This window comes from Clinocottus analis, unplaced genomic scaffold (genome assembly GCF_023055335.1).
Source record: "Clinocottus analis isolate CAN_PGR_092001 unplaced genomic scaffold, fCliAna1.0.p SCAF_5, whole genome shotgun sequence".
Lineage (NCBI taxonomy): Eukaryota > Metazoa > Chordata > Actinopteri > Perciformes > Cottidae > Clinocottus > Clinocottus analis.
This window is the reverse complement of record NW_027176207.1, coordinates 16,210,760-16,232,628: the sequence shown is the minus strand read 5'-3', so window position 1 is coordinate 16,232,628 and position 21,869 is coordinate 16,210,760. Positions and strand designations below refer to the sequence as shown.

The 21,869-nt window shown below is 41.0% G+C and overlaps 2 protein-coding genes across 2 annotated transcripts; both read left to right on the top strand.

The window, feature by feature from the left end:
• The first annotated feature begins 681 nt into the window (after positions 1–681).
• On the top strand, positions 682–3,072 carry alkbh4 (alkB homolog 4, lysine demthylase). Its single transcript, XM_068601098.1, has 3 exons — positions 682–804; positions 1,468–1,656; positions 2,262–3,072. Exons 1-3 carry the CDS (start codon positions 697–699, stop codon positions 2,781–2,783), a joined length of 819 nt encoding a protein of 272 aa, XP_068457199.1. The 5' UTR covers positions 682–696; the 3' UTR covers positions 2,784–3,072.
• Positions 3,073–4,199: 1,127 nt separating this feature from the next.
• Positions 4,200–21,031, top strand: LOC137802527 (E3 ubiquitin-protein ligase CBL-like). The gene is made up of 15 exons (XM_068600465.1): positions 4,200–4,785; positions 6,245–6,492; positions 7,665–7,811; positions 7,913–8,069; positions 9,978–10,099; positions 10,278–10,415; positions 11,495–11,582; positions 11,861–11,992; positions 13,447–13,653; positions 13,792–13,908; positions 14,090–14,379; positions 14,837–15,004; positions 16,412–16,512; positions 16,881–17,066; positions 17,258–21,031. The coding sequence occupies exons 1-15, from the start codon at positions 4,642–4,644 to the stop codon at positions 17,572–17,574; spliced, it is 2,562 nt and encodes an 853-aa protein (XP_068456566.1). The 5' UTR covers positions 4,200–4,641; the 3' UTR covers positions 17,575–21,031.
• Positions 21,032–21,869: the final 838 nt, after the last annotated feature.

Sequence of the window (21,869 nt, the reverse complement as noted above, 5' to 3'; positions counted from 1 at the left end):
TTCCCGGGGAAACTTACCTCCATCCGGTGGGCGTGGTTTACAGTGACTTACAAGTAGGGATTTCTTTTCCCTGGGCTGAGCCTTGCAGGCTCAATATAGAAGCCAACAGAGTAGTATTACTCAGCCCTTTTACTTGGTCTGTAACTGCAATAGTGAAGTACAAAGATACAAATAAAAGTAAAACGAATCAGCACCGGGACAAAGTTGAAGTAACCATTGTGCAGAATGTCACATTTCTAAATATGATATTCTAGTCTATTATTAAAGTATTACATTTTAGATTACTGTTACTGATGCACATAGGGTCAATCTTGCCAATCTAGCATAACCTATTATGAAATATGATATTGAATAAGTTGATATACATTTTTTACACGTTAACTAAATCTGCAAATTAACTACATGTTTTAAATTAATGTTGTGAAGTGAAAAAATATTGCCGTCTAAAAGGTAGAAGTGACGTATATTACATTGCACTACTATATATATATATATATATATATATATATATATATATATATATATATATATATATATATATATATATATATATATATATATATATATATAATCATGTATCGATCGAGTGCTGAGGTGAGAAGCATGCGTTTCGTTAGGTGGCGATGTTTACTCATTTCAACAGGTTCGTCAACTTAACAGCGACAGAAGAAGAAGCACGTGACGCAGGATGGGACGATGGCTACTGATAGCGGTGTTACTTCTTGTGCGTGTAAAGGCATCCGGCGGTGTCTCCAGTGTGACACTTTGAAGGGAAAGAGACAGTTAGAGGCAAATGAACCAAAGGTAAACATATGTGACTGAAAACTGTATTGTACACATTTTATCAGCAGGAAACGGACGCAGCTGTGAGCTCGTGCCACTCAAAAACACCAGCTACGGATGCCCTCACAGGACATACTTTATCTGTTCTCGGTATGACAGGGTACTTTGCACATGTATTTTGTTGTTATTGCGATATAATAAACGTATTCTTTTGTGTTAATAGCAGCTTTCCTGATCTACAACAAGATGCATTATGACGTTTATATCATAACGTTTGTGACGGATTATTATTAATACAAAATATAAATCAATGTATTCATTATGATCTATTATTAGTCTTTATGTATTCATATATACACTATACAATATTTGATATCTATTTTTTTAACCTTATCTTTTATTGTAAAGCACTTAAGTCATTGTTATTATTATATTACGTAACTAACTTAGCTCCACCATTACCAGATGCAACATTAAAGCATAAATAATTATTATGCATACATAATTATGAAATTGGTTATTTTGCATTATGAGCACTACTTTTGGTAGTTTAAGAATGCAGGACATTTACTTCCTAAAGTAAAATACCTGAGTACTTCTTCACCACCGCACTTATCTCTGCTTGACTGTCATGCTTATTTCATAAGGTCATATTGCACATTATTAATGTTGTTGTCTCTCAAGATTGTACATCATTTCCTCTACGATCCTGAAACGAGGCTTGCATTTTGCAAAGAGGCAGAGGCCGCATCCTTCCCCTTTCCTGGTGTCTTCCTGCGGGAGAACTTCATATCAGAGGAGGAGGAGAAGAAGCTGACAAGCACGATGGACCAGGATTTGTGGAATGAGTCTCAGTCTGGTCGAAGGAAACAGGTGATGTGGAACATGTGTATTTTCTGAATGGCATCTACACGCATACACAACATAACCGTGTCCTTATAATGTCCATTTATTGACTTTGAAAAACCTTTTTCAGGGTTAAGCTTCCCAATTACAAGAGTAGAAGGGCTTGAGGACATAAGTTATATAGGTTCACAAGAAGGTTATTTATTGGAAACAGTCACAAACCTGATGACCAGAGCACATTTTATTAGTGTTCATCTATCAATGAATACATGGATTTTTCAGAATGTAAATTTGGCATAATGTATATCATTATTTAGCGTCTACATATTTGAGGATTGCGTGATTCAGTCAGCGACCCTCACTGCACACCAATTTGATGAGACAGTTACATAAAAAAAACATAAATTTGTAACTTGTTCCGTCCTCAAAGGTGCATCAAAACAATCAGGAGAGTCAGGTTGTGGATCAGTTTTTATACACACCCTCATAGCCCAATAAAACTAGAGGATTTAAACAGTTAGCAAAGACGAAGCAATCCACAAATCGTTATACATTTCCCACATTACATTATCAATATTATTGCTGTTATATTCTGATGAAGTAAACAAACATATTTTATTATATTGTTGCAGGACTTTGGTCCAAAAGTTAACTTCAAGAAAAGGAAAGTGCGTTTCGCTGGTTTCAATGGACTACCTGCTCTGAGCCAAAAACTAGTGCTCCGAATGCAACAAGAGCCAAATCTAGCTGGCTTTCAGCCAGTGGAGCAGTGCAATCTGGATTACCATCCTCAGCGAGGCTCCGCCATCGATCCCCACCTCGACGACTCCTGGCTGTGGGGGGAACGGCTCGTCACCATCAACATGTTATCCAACACGACACTCACCATGTCCCTTGAACAAGGTCTGCCAGAGTTTGGACTAGCAGAGGAGGTCCACGTAGCCATTCGTCTTCCTCGCAGGTCTTTAGTCGTGTTATACGGCGAGGCACGGCACAGATGGAAACATGCCATTCATAGGGACGATATTCAGGAGCGCAGAGTTTGCAGCACCTACAGAGAGCTGTCTGCAGAGTTCCTACCCGGAGGGCAGCAGGCAGAGATAGGAGCTCAGTTGTTGAACATTTCTTTGAGCTTCGAAGGAACTCCAGTATAGGCTCATCTGATAATACAGAGCAGTGGTGGAGGTCCAGACTCCCTGGGTGACTTGATACATATCAAGTCAGACATACATTTTTATCAAATTGAATTGTATAAATATAATTATTAAAAATGTTTACCCAGAGTATGAAATGCAGTTATTGAAAATGGAATTAAAACGTAACCAATCAAAGCCACAAAAGTGCATCAACAATTGGTGATAAAACAATGCTCTATAGCAGTTGTTCTTGAAACAAGTTGTTTTTTAAATGGGCTCAATACCAGCTGTCTTTGAAAGCCATATTTTTTACAGACCGCATCCTTTTTAAATAAAAAAAACACTTTCTTGATTACACACTCTGCCTCCCTTTGACTTTTGTATGTAAAGTGAGTACTTGCATTTCTGGCTGTGGTGACTGGAACTGGGTTGTGACCGATTTCCTGCCAACATACACCAGCTGTGCCTTTGACGTGGCATTCAGCTGTAACGTGAGGTGCTCTGCAGTACAGAAGCGTCATAAAGAATGTGGAGATGTTAATGTGAAGGTCTTAATCTCTGCTACTGCTCACATATTGCCAAACACACCTTCTAAAAAGGATCCCATCAGTGTTTTTGTTTTAAGATTTAGCTCATTTACTAATATTTTATACATTACAACTATATCATAATTATATATAATTAGTGATTCGGTATGGTGTAAGGATATTCAATGTTGCAGTTGGTAAAGGTGGAATGGATTTGAATTACTTAATATTTAATTACTTGTATACTGCTGGGTGGCTTAATCCATAATGTATGAGTTGATTTTGTTTTTAATTAATACCATTCATCTGCATGGTAGCTAGCTAGTAACTGTAGTTGTCAAAAGTAAATAAAATGCTTGCTATGTTGCAGGTAAAAGTCCTGAATTAAAAATCTTAAGTAGAAATGTGTCATGATCGAATATATACTAAACATATACAAATAATCTAATCTGATTTGGGTCATTAAATTTGAATATGTTTAATTTTATTGGATTGCAATTAGTATTTTATACAGTGTACATCACATTAATATTGCAAGTTCTGCTCTACTGCAGGGCAGTTCAATATATAATAGCTTATAATGCGTGACTTAAATTATATTTTGTATTAATCATCTAAATCTGTACAGTATCACGTAACTGAAGCTGTAAAGCAGCAAAACAGTATTTCCCCCCTGAATAATTGTGGAGAAGAAGAACTGAGAAAAACATAAAAAAGTAAGTTACCTTGAAAAATGTACAGATGACGTGATGCAGTACTTTATATTGCATTGCAGTAGTCTGACATACTAGTATTGCTGCATTTTCCATCCTAGTTTCTGCACGTTCATGGACCACTTTTATTTTGAAAGCCGCAGCCGGACATCCGTGTTTACTCTCTGCTGCCCTGCCGTTGGCTGGAACTGCTGCACAACCTGTTTGTTGATCGCTTATGTGGCTTATTAACACCCCGAGTTTATTATAAGCCGGGTTGGTTTCTCAGGGGGTAGGAGGGGGGCTCAAGTTGCCTGTCGCCGAGAAGAGACAGCTTAGCGAGCCCGACAAGCAGACACGACAACACAACGACTACGCTTTTACTCGGCGGCTGAATTAAACTGAGAATAGGCTTCTTCTTTTTTTTCTCTTTTTTTTTCTTCTCTCAAATGTAGCATGTTAGCTAGCTAGCTGCGTCGCGGACAGTGTACACAGAGTCGTTTTTGTTCCGCTGCATGACGAACAATCACAAGTGTGAAGTGTAGATAGGTCGCTTAAAAAAAACAAACAGAAAACAGCGTGTCAACGTGTCGAGAATAATCGCCGGTTGGCTATCCTCAGCCCCCCGGGGCTAACCCCCGGTCGCCGACCGAATTAATGGCCGGAAATCCGAGGAGGGGCGCCGGTCTCATCGGCTTGATGAAGGACGCCTTTCAGCCTCACCAGCAGCCTCTCCAGCCTCACCAACCTGCAGTGGTCGATAAGAAAATGGTGGAGAAATGCTGGAAACTCATGGATAAGGTATTGACACTGTTGTGGGTACATAGAAATCAAACGACACAAAACAGGGAACTGAAAACGAGTCACTTGACTTTTTGTCAGTTATCAGCAACGTCAGTCAGCTCTGGCTACATCAGACGTCCCTCTTTATGGGCTTCTTTGTGACGTGTATGTTAACTAGTGATAAACAGACACACATCTTCAAACAGCTTTTTGTGAAACACATTTTCATATTCAATAACCACAGCATGAGAGGGATCATCGGAGATTCACACAGGAAAGTATTTAGAGCATTTATTTGTGGGCCTGTCTACATGATGGTCTATATGAGAATATTAAACCCTCAGAATTGGAGGATAATGGGTGTCCCTGGTGCATTATCTAATTGGGATAAATCATAGTGAATGAAGTTACAGTGATGATAATCTGTTGATTACTTTGTGGACACACTTCCTGGGTCTCTGAGGGAGGACACTGCATGTTTGGTGTTAGAATCAAAGGATGTGTGTGTTGTATTGATAAAAAGGCTTAGTTTTATATCGCCGACCATCACTCCCGCTCATCTCTTCCACAATCCTAACCAAGCTAGTCAGGAGAGAAGAAAGCGATGAAGAGACAAGAGTTCAAAAAGAGATTAATTCGGAGGGGGTTAGGGGCACAGATATCCGATAAGACAGAGTACAATACATACTTTTGCATGCCTGTTGTGCACTGTACTGTGCCGCCTCGTTTACAGTACAATGTTTTTTTGTGTCACATGGCACTGGCTGATCCGTTTTGCTGTTAAAGGTTTTTCTAAAACTTCCAGTCATATGCTTCCACTTAGGACTCGGGGATAATACAGTATTGCAGTCGTGTTTATTGCCTTGCAGTACAATTGTATTGTGGTAGTGTGACAATTAGTCTTGTCTAAAGTCTAGAAGTTGTAGCAAACATAAGTTTAATAACTTTGTGACTTGTACATACATTTTCTTAATAATTGCATATTGATTTCTTCATTATTATCATCATCTTGCTTGTTCTACTGTATCTCCCATTTTTGATCCCTCAGGACCTGAAGTAAACAATAGATTTGTTCACAAGTTGTCATGTTGCAAAGCAAACATTACCACACACACACACACACACACACACACAGCTTTCTTGTTCTCTCTCTCGTGCACGGTTTATTTATTAACACATACAGTCCACTGCTGTCTTCTTTCCTCTTTTTACTGCCCAAAGCAAAAAGTAAAATGCCTCAAGAAATCTTTGAAAAAAAGAAGCCTCTGGATTAAGAGTCAAGTCAGTATTCATTCAAACGACCTAAACATGTTGAAGTGTGAATGCCCTCGATGTGACGTTTGCAGAACTTTTACTTTGATAACTTCAAATATTTGGACAAAAAGGACCGGATCATGTAATATATCCTGTGTGGACAGTAGACATGATTCCATCAAGACAGGCTAGAAATATTACTGCCTTTGTGTGTGCTATCCAGGTGGTGCGTTTGTGCCAGAACCCGAAGGTGGCGTTGAAAAACAGCCCGCCATACATCCTGGACCTGCTGCCGGACACCTACCAGCACCTACGCACTGTTCTGTCCCGATACGAGGGCAAAATGGAGATTCTCGGGGAGAATGAGTATTTTCGCGTGGTCATGGAAAACTTGACCAACAAGACGAAGCAGACCATGAGCCTTTTTAAAGAGGCCAAGGAGAGGATGTTTGAGGAGAACTCCCAGCCCAGGTTGACTTATATCCTGATGAGATGTCATTCATCCTTGTGTTTTCGTGTGTGCGTGCGTGATGGAGGGGGGTGTAAGGGTTGTGTTTGGGTAATTGACAGGTGTGTCAAAGTTCAGGCTAATCATTGTTTAAATTGGCTCGGTACCTATGAAATGAGTGCTAAAGATCCTGATGGTGAAAAAGAGCCTAACTAGCAGCAGTGCTGCTTACTGATGCCACCTCTATCTAATCTAAAAAGTTAATTCAATATGTATTACATGGCTCTACGGGCCGATTTAAAATAGGCTGTTTCATGTAAATGCTTTTTGTCTGCAGTATTTATTTGAAGAAAGAAGCAAATGTTATCTTTGCCAAAAACCAAACTAAGCAAAGTGAGTCTTGTCTCCGTTACAGTGTGGTTCCCACCAGACCTTAAACAGAATTTAGAAACGTCTGAAAGTAATTCATTTAGATTGCAGTGGCCTCATTTTTCAAACAGCTATTAATCTTTTCGGTTGACATGATCATATAAGTTTTTATGTATGTTTCTCCACACTCCATTTTTAGATTTTCCATCACTGTGATGAAATCCAACTTGTGTCATTTGGCAGTAGCAGATTAGCCATGTGAGCTGAAGTAAAAACCCTAAATTTAGTATGAAGGCCCGATTAAACCCGCAATCTCAATCAGATCCACTTCCTGTTTTCTTAAAAAGTCATTACTCAAGCAAAAGTTCATCCTTCCTCTGACGCACTCAGATGTTTTTGATTAAGTATTTCCTCATAAATGCTCTGCATCAACAACTATTGTGAAGGTTGACAAATTTACTTGTTGCCATTTTAACTTACTCCCCGTACTCCCCCCTCAACCGGTGTAATTGCTCACACTTCTCCATCCTTGTGAATTCATTCTAGAAAAGAGTGGACTCCCTTTAGCTGACAAATAGTGTCTCATTACGTAAACAGATATTACAAACTGTAAAGACTTGTGAAGTTTGTTTTAAAGACCGTGTAGATACGTGTGTGATTTGCCTTGTTTAGTAACGGATAAGCACATTCATACATGTTTGGTAAATGGCTGTGATCTTTCTGTCCTGTGATATGAATTTGGACAAATATTAGAACTTAGTCCGAAAGTGTCCCTGACTAAGTTCTATTTGCTTGTTTCTTCGTGCTCTCTTTCCCTCTTTCTCAGGCGCAACCTTACCAAGCTGTCTCTGATCTTCAGCCACATGCTTGCAGAGCTAAAAGCCATCTTCCCCAATGGCTTATTTCAGGGAGACAACTTCAGGATCACCAAAGCTGATGCTGCCGAATTTTGGAGACGTTCGTTTGGGGACAAGTGAGTTTTTACTTTAGGTTGTATTTAACCAAACTTTGATAACTGGTTAGGTTCTTGAATACCCTAGAACGTTCTGGTCACCTCCGTCCCATTTACTGTAGGACCATAGTGCCATGGAGGACTTTCCGTCAGGCTCTCCACGAGTTTCACCCAATCAGCTCGGGCTTGGAGGCCATGGCTCTCAAGTCCACCATCGACCTTACATGCAACGACTACATCTCCGTCTTTGAGTTCGACATTTTCACCCGGCTCTTCCAGGTAAGACTCATGACAACAGAGCTTTCTGGGGTGTTATGGTATCAGCAGCTCCATGTAGTTTATTCCACAAACTGCATTGCCTGAATTATGAGTCCCATTTTGGTTTGAAATCATTAACACTGAGAGGCTGCTGTACTGTAGAAATCATTGATTATCTTATCGATCCAGAATACAATAACATTAATTATTGTGAAGGATTTGAGTTCACCCAAAATGAAGGAATACATGTCTTCTGCGAGTCTGATCTAAGAGCTCTGTAGTGGCTTTTAGATTATTAATCTAGTGGATTTTCTTGAAATGGAAATTGCATTAGTTAATTTTTTATGGATTAATAATTAAAAAGGATGCATGTGTAACTGTGTTGTCGAAAAGAACTAAAATAAAGATATATTTGCATTTAGTGTTATTCACCAAATCCGCTGTATTATTGAGGTCTAGCGAAAAAATGTTAAGCAGCTTTAATTTGAGGTAATCTTCCCTACATTGGCTGGCACACTGCTGCTTTTTTTGCCACGCTATCGCCACCTCTCACGAAGTGGAATAATGTGAAACCAAGTATGGATTTGTATTACCTCACACAATTATTAATGATGCGAGAAATTATATAATGGAGGGCCAACTCAGAAGTGCTTGGTAGCTCAGCTAAAGGTCAAAAACTCCACAGGGTACCATAAAGGAGTAAAAAGGTATAATGTGTAACTTTTCTGCAATGAAATGTCTAAAATCACATAATATTGTAGATTTGTTTGAGTTATGAACTTACGTTGTTTTTTAACAACCTAGATACATATAAGATAGATTTGACTACAACTGCACGGGTGTATTCCTATAAGTTAATGAGTTGGCTCAATGTATTCCCATCGCATGTTATACAACATCTCCCCTTATTCTTACACCTGCAACACGGTCATGTGAAACAAAAACATAATTTAAAGCATTAAAGACGTTATATGTTGGGCTGTACCAAATGGTTTGAAGATAACGTTGGCATTCGATAAAGATCAGTCCACACTAATATTATTCGTGTTATAGGCTTACCATTTGTAGAATTTAAGATTCCAGTGCAACACTTGTACGATCCAAACATTTGAAATAACTTCAATGTCCAGAAGTCAACATTTATTGAGAAAAGATGGATAAAATCATTTTTAGACCCAGTTTATGTTCTCTTATCATACATTCGCTGACGTGCTTCAGTTTTTTGAGCCGCATGTCTCTGTACAGCAACACGCATGACGTGTCGTGGTCATGCGCTTATAGTCCCGCAGACTATGCGTTCTCCATTCAACTTTGCTACGGGTGCTTCTATGCTATGGCTGATTATAAGACATGAAAGCCTTTTAACCACTCTGAATTATGTTCAAACGCTGACGCTCTGCTGTCGATAGATTTGTTCATATGCTGCCCGTTTTATGTGAATGCACTCAATCAGATTGAGCCATATTGTGTTTAGAATCAAGTTAAATAAACACTTAAATTCTCAACAAAACGTTTTTTTCCTATTTTTCATCAAACTGCTAGTTAATAGGATTAATATTAAACCAACCCCATCCTCCAAAGCTCACCTAAAATGCTCAACTTAAACAGATTATATCACCCCCTTTGCATTTTTCTTCTGTGCACCTTTCATTTGTTCACCTTTCTCTTGCTTTTTTATTAGCTGGCTTTTTTTAATTGATTTTTTTTCTCACGTGATACTTATTTGTGTCCTTGTTATATTTTCTAAAACAATTACATCTGTTGTTGCGGTAATTGTTAGCATGTCCAAATTGTGTCTGTTTATCCACAAATTGGTGTATATAAAAAGGGGGAAAATAATTTTGAAAATTAAGTAAAAATAATAACTTAAGAGTCTAAAATCTGTTGAAATCTGTATGAACTCATGAATTGTTTGTGTGTGTTGTGCAGCCATGGTCGTCTCTTTTAAGGAACTGGAATAGCCTGGCGGTCACACACCCGGGTTATATGGCCTTCCTAACCTACGACGAGGTCAAGGCTCGACTGCACAGGTTCATCCACAAACCTGGCAGGTGAGATGCAGACAAACCTTTCGTTTAGAATAACATGAATCATGCTTCCTCTGGATTTAAAAAATATTTGGATTAGTAGTCTCAGAGGGGCTAGATCAAGAGTCAAGCATGGGTCACGGCTTTAAACACTGCGAGTATGCGTCGTTTGTCTGAGATTCTCGTCTTCTCTCTCTCTCAGCTACATCTTTAGGCTGAGCTGCACTCGGCTGGGCCAGTGGGCTATCGGCTACGTGACGGCTGATGGGAACATCCTGCAGACCATCCCCCATAACAAACCGCTCTTTCAAGCCCTCATTGATGGATACAGAGAGGGATTGTGAGTCCCGCTACAACACAGTATCAATGCATCAATTTATACATTTTAGGGTACATTGTTGTAGTTTATATGCCTCCAGGGATTAGAGAAAAGATCAGAGATTGTCCCCAATCACCCCAGAATAGTCAGTGAATTGAAGGCACGTTAAAGTCTTCTATTATTTAAACTTGTTTAAAACAAATACTACTTTTCATTGGTGAATACAACCCAACTAAACAATTGGGTATCAACTAGAGATTATTAACCTTTTAGTACGGAGCTTTTAGTAACACGCTGTTAAAGTTCTCAGAAATCTTCATGCAACAGTGACAGACAGTCAGAGTTTGGGTTAGTCTGGTGCACTTTACACAACAAGGTTATAAAGTCACCAACTAGACGTTACAGTTTCACTTCACTGTACTATCCACGAGGCCAAAGATCACAACAGGAGATGATGAAGGGTCTAAAAGGCAGAAGTAATGTTTTAAAAACAATGTTTGATTTAAAAAAAGTGAGCACATGGAGCTTTAACAAAGAGTAAAACAACGTGTAGTGATTTATTACAGTCTGCATCTTGTTGCAGCATGCAAGGAATGCTCCATGGAAAATATATCTTTAAAAGTATCTAAACTTTCCTCCACTGGGGCCCTGAAAGGCAGCTGGAAGAAAACATTTGTACTGCAGCTTGCTCTTGGTGGAACAGCAGCTGCAGCTCAGATTGATTCTAACGAAATTAAATATCAAAATGGTCATAGAAGCATTTCAAACACCTCATGCAGCACAGTCCCTCTCTGTGTTGTTGAGCCATATCTTTAATATGTTTCCAACAATCATTTATTTACAAATAAGTTACTAAACATTCAGTAGTGAGACAAAAAGAATGTGGAATCCAACATTTAGTGTACTTGAGAGGAACTGCAGTTTCAATACACATCACCATTCAGCTGACAGGGGGTTTCTTTATTTTAGAGCTCCTCAATATTTTAAAATGATGAGAAAAAGAGGGGGACAGGGTTCACTTGTAGTGACAAATGCACAATGAATTATTACTTAATATTTATTTATGGGTGTTTGTGCGTGCGTGTGCTGTGGTTTTCCAGCTACCTGTTCCCAGATGGTCGTACACAGAACCCAGACCTAACGGGTCTGTGTGAACCTTCTCCACAGGACCACATCAAAGTTACTCAGGTTTGTTCCTCTCGTTTGTTTCTTATGTGTACATGAGTCAACTTTACTGTTGTGCCTTAAGAAGCTTTTTTTCCTAGTACAAAGCACACAAGTGCAGTAGTCGCACCGCAAAAGATGCTCAAGGCAAAATCAGTGTCTTTGTGTCATGCTGCAATGTATCACCCAGGACCAGTTAATTAATTAAACGCTCTTGGGTGAGAATGGGTTCACTACTTAGTGTGAACAACTACGATCTTCAAAATAAACAAGCTGTGCTTCTTCCTCCTCCGTCCCTGCAGGAGCAGTACGAGCTGTACTGTGAGATGGGCTCCACTTTCCAGCTTTGCAAGATCTGTGCAGAGAACGACAAGGATGTGAAGATTGAGCCCTGCAGGCACCTGATGTGCACCTCCTGTCTGACTGCATGGCAGGTGAGGCTTCCATCGCGCTGGATCATTTGATTTGTTTTTTAGCAGCTCTGTAAGTCCAGTCTGAGAAGAAAAGTCTGTCTAACTGCTCTGAAAATTTATCTAAAACCAAGCTCTGTGTTGAGGGGCTTTTTGAGCTCTTACTGCTTATTAATGTTAACCCCAAATATTGCTTGCCAGGGAAATATTCGTCCCTTTTGATTACTGTGAATTCTGTTGCACTTATTTCCCTAAACTGCAGGGAGGGGCGGGCTCAAAGTGATAGTTCTCGTGTTTGGAAGTGAGGTTTTATAAGTCACTTATCCATAAATCCTTGTATTACCTCCAGTAAATGGCACGCCCCCCGTTTTCAGAAGCAGATACGAGTTAAGAGCAAAGCAATGTACTGCTCTCAACAGATGCCAGCAAAAGGTATTTTAGACACCTGGGGAAAAAAAAGAATAATAAGTGTACGCTATATTTCAAATATTTTTGCCAGTTTACTTTGCCATGAAAGAAAATCATTCTTCCACTATCATGTACACTTAAACTGATAATATTGTTTTAGGTGGGCATTTTTTAAGCTGGCTAAACACAAAAGTACATTGTGTAACTTCCTTGCAGCGCCAATTTCTCTAGGCAATACACCGACTATGGATAAGTACCGCATACCCCACTTCAAAATCACCTAAACTAATTCCCTGACTTTTATTTCCTGATGTTTCACGAAGCAACTGCACGTTTCCTGATCCGATTCCTTGTCTACATTTGTTGTTGAAGTTGTTTGATTTTCAAGCAAACTTCCTCGTTTCTAGTCTTAAATCAGCATAACCTAAAGTTCCACAACACTAATTCCATCAGTACGAGCTCTCTTCAAGAGAAACACTGTTTTATAGCAGCTAGAAATGAGGACTCTAGCTTCCTCATTGCCATTTGTTTCTATTGCTGTTAAGCAACTGTCAATGAAACTCACCACTTCTTGCACACTTGTTTCACAATAAAAGCCTTCCAGCTGCTCAACGGGGTAAAATCTAGAAGTGTGGAGTTTCCTTCACAATGGCTTCACATAACGTAATAAGTGATAGGAAATATTTAATTGTAAAATATATGCATTAGTATGACATGATTGTTGCCGTGATGAAGGATTAAGTTACCATGCGTATACCATGCTGGCTCCCATAATAATTTTCAGTCTAATATTGTAAGAAATCTGTTTAAGTTTAAAGCTTAGTTATTATTGCAGCACCACTGTAATCAATTTAATAACATTAAGAAGTTCACTGACAATTGGGCTTTATTTTACTCTCAACCTTTTGCTGAGGTTTTCAAATGAAGCTTTCAATGTCTGTATTTTATTTGTTAGGGTCAACACCCTTAAAAACTTGAAAAATGTATTCAAGGTGCCATTAGGTCTCTGATAAAGATCTCACTCTGCTCTCTCAAATGTTATAACGGTTCTTCCTGTGTGCTCATATCAGGAGTCGGAGGGTCAAGGCTGCCCGTTTTGCCGCTGTGAGATCAAAGGTACGGAGCCCATCGTGGTGGACCCGTTCCACCCGAAGGCCGGCGGGGCCTCCTTTGCTGGTTTTCAGGGTTCCAGCAGAGCAGAAGCTGCCGGCAATGACGAGGAAGACGACGATCGGCTGGAGGACCACCTTGTCATGAGCAGGCTGGCCTGCGCCAAGGTAAGGGGATCACATACTACAGTTGTGATCACACAGACGCTCACCCGATTTCGTCTCAGGAATCAAATTAAGGCACCGCTGACTAATTTAGCTGTTTATAGAACTGTCTCTAAATTCTTAATGTATTTGTGTGTGCAGGTAGAGCGCCCTCCCTCTCCAGTGTCTCAGCTGCCTCCAGTGCCCCCCAGACTGGACCTCCTGCAGCAGAGACCTTCCAGCTCCCACAGCACACAGACTCAGGGAGCCACATCCAAGGTGTGTGTGTGTGTGTGTGTGTGTGTGTGTGTGTGTGTGTGTGTGTGTGTGTGTGTGTGTGTGTGTGTACTATGTATACAGAGTTTTAACAGAGAGATTTATTTGCTTAAGCTCACATACCAAACATCTTATCTACTGCCAGTTGATAACACCACCATCAACCCATCTACCTCCACCACAGATAGCAGCCACTCACAGAGACAAGCCTCTACCTCTGCCTCCGGCCCTGAGAGAGCTGCCCCCTCCTCCTCCTCCGGAGCGCCCCTCCCTAATCGGCCAGGACTCCAGACTCCAGAGGAGGCCGCTGCCCTCCACACCTGACCAGGCCGCCTGGGCCTCCAACTACATGGTCCCGCGTCCGGCAACCAAGGCCCTGTCAGCCTTGTCCTCTACCCCTCAGAACAACGGAACCAGTGGAGAAGGAAGCAAACCCCAGGCAGCTACCAACGTTGTCTACTGTCTAGCTGCAAGGTACTGATGTGAGATGCAATAAATATATAGTTCCTGTCTTATCGGGTTCAAGCTATGCTGTCAAGGTTTCATGCTTCAGTCGTGGTGTGACCTCATTGTCCTGGACAGACGAGCGTCAGCCTCTAAATATGCTGGTTTCCATTTTGAGTCTTGCCCAGTGGCATGGCGTTGGAAACATATGTGAGGAAGTTAAGTGAGTCAGATCTTCTTAAATATTAAGCATGATTTGCATCCTGCTGTCATATTGTCTTCTTTAACATACACAAATATATCCAGTATTGCAAAAGTTATTACCTGCACAGGTGCAAAGTACAGAATCAATATGAAATCTCTTTTCACGAACAAAATGTAGAAAAGGTTCACGTAGAAAAGGTGCATGTTTCAGTTTGTTGGTCATTTTTTAAGGTATGTGTTCTGAAAACGTCCTCTTGCTTTTTGTTGTCTTGTATGTGATCAGATCTCTGCCAGCGTCAGCGGCGTCGGGTGGGGAGAAGCCGTTGTCCGACTGTGAGGAGAATGAGTACATGAGTCCCACTTCTCTTCCAGCTGCTGGTGCCCCCTGGCTCATAACCGGCTCCTTGGTGCCGCCGCCTCCAGTCCAGGCAAACCACCACAATGACATCAGGTAAACAAAGGCTCCCTTTCTAGTGTCCATTCATTGTTCTAAAAATGATCATGAAATATTTATCATGGTTCTGACTGGCGCACAAAGAATGGTCTGCGGCCCTTGACGGCACCATGAACAGCTATCTGGCACGTCTCAAGGTATTAAGATATCCCGCTAATGAAATAACAGCACTAACACGCCCATAAAGGTTTGCAGTTTAGTGCTGTTTGGGCTTTTTTTTTGCCTGATTGCTATGATCCATCTTGACACTTTTAAACATGACAGAGAGAAACCGTATTTGGGATTTAGTATCACAGTCTGTCTGTATAAATGTGCTTCAGTTCCCACCAACTCTGTGAAGACTCTGATTATTTCACTGTGACTGCATGTGGCTATTAGGACTGACCTTTGTGAATTATACTGTTTTTGAAATGATGCTCATTTCTACAGAAAGGGGGCGCATGTCTGCATATCACCTTATTTAAATATTTGCAAATAGTACAAGAGCACAGACACGCAATTTCCTCGGTGGTGCAGTTTGGTGTGCGATTCCCCCGTTGTGGGTGCTCTATGTATAAACTACCCAGTTCATTTGTCTGTTTTTGTGCAGGTTTAGCAGCAGTAATTCTGGCCTAAATGCTGCAATAATGTATAAGAAGCGGCCTTTTTCTTTTGGTCCACCAGAGGGCTCTGGAGCCTTAGTTTTGTTTGTGCATGGAGGTCCCGCTCAACCCACACACACATCCCATCATTTATTTGCTGTGTTTCACCTCCTTGTTAACATGCTTTAAAGGGGATGACGCAAATGCAATGTGTGACAAGTTGCAGTGATGTAACGCCACTTGTTGCGTTGATGAAGTGATGAAAGAGTCATAAAGTACAGGACTTTCAGGAAGAATGAATAGAAACGCTTCTGAAATGATAGACCCAGTCAGCAGTGTGTTATATGGTGGGAGCGTAATATTGGTGGGAGAAGCAGTGGCAGCACTGGCTGCATGCGAAATTGATGCAGCTGGAAATTACGTATCATTACTATTTTAATATCATTAGTGATATGTGTGAGTTGGAAAGATACCAAAAATCCTTGTCTCATCAGAAGATGTGAAGTATTTTATTGTATTGTATGCAGAAAAGGCATTTAATCAATACATTAAATATGATCTGTTTTTAGAGCAAAAAATACATCCATAATCATATGAGTTCAGACCTGTGTTGATTGTTTTTTAAATTATACTGGTTTGTTGTTTTATATACTTGTTGCTTTATTCTGGTCAAGTTGCTCTCAATATTGATTTCAGGTTCACCTCAATAACTTTATTATTACTTTTTTTGTTTGTTTTTTAATAGGACTCAATTTTGTGTTAAGACTGTGCATAAAGAAGGATTCAAATAATGATTTGATTCTCTCCCCCCGTGTGTCTGCAGCGAGGTGGTTGACAGCGACTCTGAGGAGCCCATCGTCTACGAGTCCATGTGTAACATCCAGGCCCAGGCTGGTTCCTCTGAGGCACAGAGCCCTGAACCAGGTAACCGTCACACCCAATCACCACTATCCCAAGGGAAAATATGAATAATATGTTGCTGCTTTACTCTTAAACCTAATCATGCATACACTGAAGCTATTAATAATGATTTTAAATGTTTTATAATATTACTTAAGCAATAGTTGAAATAAAAGTTGTGTCCCGGTCACACGTGCTCTCATCAAGCAGGTGTTACAAGCCCCTTGTACTTTTAAGATATTGGGGAATAAACCAGAGGACGTTTTGTGTGACTTAATAAATACATATGCAGTCTCAACCTAAAAAATGTCGGTACAGCTGTTGTGTTACATTTATGATCTTTCTTCTGAGCCGTGTGCGCGGTATTTTGACTCCAGGCGTTTCCTTTTCAGATCAAACGCAACATTCAGCTGCGGTTCCCCAGGACAAGAAGGAGGAGAGCATTGAGGAGGATATTTACGAGTACGACTGTCCCAGACCGGTCATCCCTCCGGCCCCCACCAGGAGAACCCTGTCGGATATGAGCGGTCCCTCAGCGGCCTTCAGCACTCTCAGCATCGACAGTGCAGTCGAAGCCAGTATGTATACAAATTATTGGTTTCGAAGTTAGAATGTTTTTTAAATTTTTTTAATTAGCTTATAAACTGGCTAGTAATACCAATCGGCTATCACTTCTCTCGTCACCAACAAAAAATCCCAAGCCACTTTATTCCCTAAGAGACTTCAATCCAACAATTTCCCCACTTTTACTGACCAACTGTGTTTGCAGGTTTGTTTGCCGCAGGTGCCGAACCTGAACGTCCACCCAAACCTCTCCCACGGCGAGCCAACTCCGACCGACGGCCTCGGCCGGCAAACCGTGAATTTCACGCTCCAATGCCGGACCTCCCCGGTCCCTCCTCGGCCTCCTCCTCCCCCACTCCTCCTGCTCCAGCTCCTGGAAGCCAGACCTTAAACGGGGAGATTGAATGCTTGGTGTCCCAAGGCTACTCCATTCAGGACATCCATAAAGCCCTGATGATCGCCCAGAACAACCTGGAGACGGCCAAGAACATCCTGCGGGAGTTTGTGTCCATCGCCACATAGCGGCTGCAGGCACGCCCACCCTCTCTGTCTTGTCTGTCTCACTCTGTGCCATTATCATGGATAGCATTTACCAAGCACTTTCCTGCAGGGCCACAAGCACTGCACTCCGAAGAGTTCAGTAAAGTAGCTGCGTTCACGTCGTATCGGAAGAATGAGATGACTTCATCTGCAAGTTCTAGTCTTTGAAACACCCAAACGGGGAACTAAGTGCAGCAGGTATTACTTGCTTTTCTAAGTGGAGTTTTGTGTTAAAATATATTATTTTGATTATCTTGGACTACTGTTATGCCAATTGTTAGATATCGAAGCCTCAAAATCTCTCGTTTACTCGTCGTCGCCACTTGATGATTGAGGGTTTTTTTTGGCTCCTGTGAACAGAAGTGTCCGTTGGTGGGTCCAGTTTGGTTTAAGGAGCAGCTCAGTCGACTCAGACGAGTCCGATGTGACGTGAACGCAGCGTACTCTGAGAATGGAAGCCTTTAATGTGAGCGCTCTGTAGCCAAGTTTTGACCCTGTTGTGATTCGCTGAGGTCCACTCGTGCTGTGGCGTCGTTTCCCCTCAGTCCAGAGTACTTTCTCCCATTAAGCTAAGTGTGAAAGCTACAGTGATCAGTGAAGGACCCTGCGGATAGTCGTTTCTGACTCGGTTCCCCGTTCAGTTTGGTGCTTTTTACGGGCTTCTTGGCAAAAATTTGTGGCGTACGAATATGTAGCGACGCTCGTTCTGTCGGAAAAATTAGTGATTAACTCTGTAGTGTGTGTGTGTGTGTGTGTGTGTGCGTGCGTGTGTGTGTGTGTGTGTGCGTGCGCATCAAAGCTGATGAATGTGAATGTTCAGTCGCAGTGCAGTATTGCAGGGCTTCGTTTCGTACACGTCACTGTGGCCTCGCTCTTGTTTCTTTTCGATGGGATTTGACAAGTTGAACTTGAACTCCATATTTCCTCGCGGCTCCCGGTTCAATGATGGTTCTATAATGAAATAACAAGATTTAATGTTTAAGTACTCTCATGAATTGTTGTGCTGAGTGTCATACTAACCGGCTTGATTTTTTCAGAAGTTTAGTTCGTCATTTAATTCCATGATTGCCTGCCACCCTCCCAGGAGGTCTGACACTGGAGGCTGGTTCATTTATTACTATAACGCTTCTGTATACTGTATACTGCTTCTGCAAAATGACTTTAAAGGGATAGTTCAGATTGTTTGAAGTGGGGATGCATGAGGTACTTATCTATAATCGGCTTATTACTTACAGTAGATGGCGATCACTATGACCCGAGTTGGGAGAAACCAACACAGAAGCAAAGTAGTGTACCACTGAGGACAGCAGCAAAAAATCTATCAGTTATTTAGAACGTTTTCACCTGCTTTAACTTGATGTTACGATCTCTTCAGAGCTACGAGACTCCGTTGTCATTTTATCTTGCAAAACACAGGAGCTGCTGGTCTGCCGCCACCTCTTTTGGATAGTTTGTGTCGTTGTGTGACTTCGTAAATCCAAACCGACCCTTTAAAACACCAAAGTCACACAGTAACACATATAACCAACCGATCGAGGCAGCGATGGACCAGAAACTTCCACGTTCTGCGAGATAGTGTTTTTTATCAAAGGCTTTAAAGAGAGCATCGCTCATTTATGGGCCGGTTCTCTTATTGGCTCCTCCATACTGGGGGGCAGGCTGTCCACCATAGACTGTAAGTAATACGATGACCATAGATAAGTACCTCGTACTACCCCACTTCAACAAACCAGGAACTGGCCCTTCAACATGTCCTGTTAGATTTCCTCTCACATGTTGATGTGATTAAGCTAACATTATGGTCCCAGACAGCTGAGGAATCAGTTGATGAAGGGATACACATGGAGCCCTCAAGCAAAAAACCAGAAGGCAGTCATGTTGGCCGGGGTTGAATGTAATGAACGCACAGATCCTAAAGCAAACATTACATAATGTCGGCAGGGATGGGACACATTATTACAGAAACATTCCGATGATTGGATTGCCCTGCTTATTGTGGCCGTACCTGCATTAGATTTTAAAATCACTTTTGCGCTGGCATGATGCAAATATATTAGATTATTGGATTGACAGAAAATATATCTGCAATTATTTTGAATTACTGTGAAAACCTCAAGGTTCCAACGTCTCAATAGTAAGGATTTTGGCGGTTTTAGTTTGTCTGATGTAATCGTGACTTTAGGGGTTTTATTGAAGTGTTGATTGGACAAAACGAGCAATCTGAAGACACCAATTTGGGCTTTTAACAGACATTTTTCACAAATTTCTGGTATTTCTTTAGACCGTAATTTTTGTGTCTATGTCTGGCTCTACCCATAACTAACTGGAGGAACCGATTGACCGTTATGTCAGATTTGGAGCCGCAATCAGCAGAAGGCCTGTTCTGGATCAGAGCTCAGGCCGAGTCACGTTTCAAGTCCTCGATTTTTAAGTCATCAGTTGAACCAACTAAATCTCCAAATCTTCAGAGTATTGAAACAGCACGCTGTAAAGTTGTGGATTTCACTCAGGTTTTTCTTTCCAGTGGACCAATAATGAGCAGCTTTTCACTGCCAGACACAAGACAAGACCGAGTCCACGTTCACATTCTTCAAACGGACAATATGTCTGAAGCGTCCCGCTTTTTTTTTCTTCCCCTTTTCCAAAAATAGATCTGAAGTAATCACTTTTGATTTCTGCAGTAACATGCTTAATGTGCCTTCTGTCAGTCGCGACCTGCACACGCCAGCAGCAGACGAACCCGAACGACAACAGTTCATCACGCTTACTGCTTCAATCTACACCGTTTTATCCAAAATGAATCATTTGACCTCTATCAATACATAAATGTAACACCTGAGACTTCATAAATACAATTGGTATGGCCATGGATCCAAGATATCTACTGATATGAACATTTTACAGCGAAGAAATACACTTTTAATGTTCTCTGGTGGACAAACTATATAATGGCGAAACGGTCGTACGCTGCATTCCTCACAGTAAAAAAAAAAATGAATCCCTTGTTTGTATGACCTATTTTTCTTGAAATTTTGAGGTACTATTTACTAATTATAATATCTACTATGTCATAATAACAAACCAGCATTTTTTTATTTTATTTATTGAATGCAATGTGCAACCCTACTTTACGCTACCGATACAAAGGCTTGTTTTGAGTAACGATTCTCGCGTGGAGGGTTCGATTCCTAAAAAAAGAAAAGTATCCATACGTTCGACCTCATTCTGGTCACACGAACACTTCTCTGAGTGCCGCGATATTTGCACCTCTGCTGCTGCTGTGTGCATGCGCGCAGCGATGAGCTTTTTTTTGGGTCATAATTCACATCAGTTTTTATTAAAAACTGTCTTTCGTTTAAACATGTATGTTATTAAGTCACTAACAGAGAATATAAAAAATGTATACCTAATAAATATACCTAATAAATCATGACATTTCTCTTGCGTGTTAGTACATTACCTGCTTTTAACAATAAGAAATAGCGCTATAGGTCGTCGATCAAAACCAGATATTGTGGAATCTTCTTGCTTTAGATGATACTGGCATATTTAAAAGGCTCCAAAATTTACATTTTATACATTTATCTTCTCAAAATAGCTTTGAAATATCGCAGCACGGCTGTAGAATCCAGTCAGAGCTTTCTTCGGGCTCTTGAAAACAGAAGTATGCTAAGTGTGATCAAAGTAGTAAGGAAACATGCGGTCAGTTGATGTAAAACAATGAAGAAAAGCAGTAAAAATGAGAACTGTACATTGAACCCCTCCCTGTTGATGGGGTTAAGTTTGGTGAAACTGAGGCTTCTGTCTCGCCGATTCCACGGAAATCTGGCAGCTTTAATTTTCCCCAAACCAAACCCATCTTAGAGCAGCATGCTGCCCCGCAGCTCGCGTCGGTTTCCAGAGAACGCGTCGTCAGTAAGCAGCTTTGCGTTCCCTCGATCTCGTCGTTTTGAATTCCCGACCATGAAAGTGCCGCTGCGCGAGGATACGCTGACATCGAGTGGCTGCCGGAGGCCCCGCTGTCTCTCACACACTCCCCCTCAGAGTCACTGGTCATCTCGGCTGGTGTGTTGCGTCAGACCCACCGGTGGATGATGTGCGGCGTCATCGCGGTAACTAACATTTTCAACGAGAACTTGCCGACTAAAAAGTTGTCTCCATTGTTTGGTTGTTGCCTTTTGTAAATATGATTTTATTTATTGTCTTTTTAATATCCTCAGCATTTGTTGTGTTGCCATGTTTTCATGCCTAAGCCATTAAGATTTTTAATTAAACAG

Bases quoted from the DNA above. Each gene is read 5' to 3' on its own strand.
- alkbh4 (XM_068601098.1), top strand. From the start codon at position 697: ATGGCTACTGATAGCGGTGTTACTTCTTGTGCGTGTAAAGGCATCCGG. The intron at 805-1,467 runs GTAAACATATGT...TTGTCTCTCAAG, and splicing joins TAGAGGCAAATGAACCAAAG to ATTGTACATCATTTCCTCTA. The intron at 1,657-2,261 runs GTGATGTGGAAC...ATATTGTTGCAG, and splicing joins AGTCTGGTCGAAGGAAACAG to GACTTTGGTCCAAAAGTTAA.
- LOC137802527 (XM_068600465.1), top strand. From the start codon at position 4,642: ATGGCCGGAAATCCGAGGAGGGGCGCCGGTCTCATCGGCTTGATGAAG. The intron at 4,786-6,244 runs GTATTGACACTG...TGTGCTATCCAG, and splicing joins GCTGGAAACTCATGGATAAG to GTGGTGCGTTTGTGCCAGAA. The intron at 10,100-10,277 runs GTGAGATGCAGA...TCTCTCTCTCAG, and splicing joins TTCATCCACAAACCTGGCAG to CTACATCTTTAGGCTGAGCT.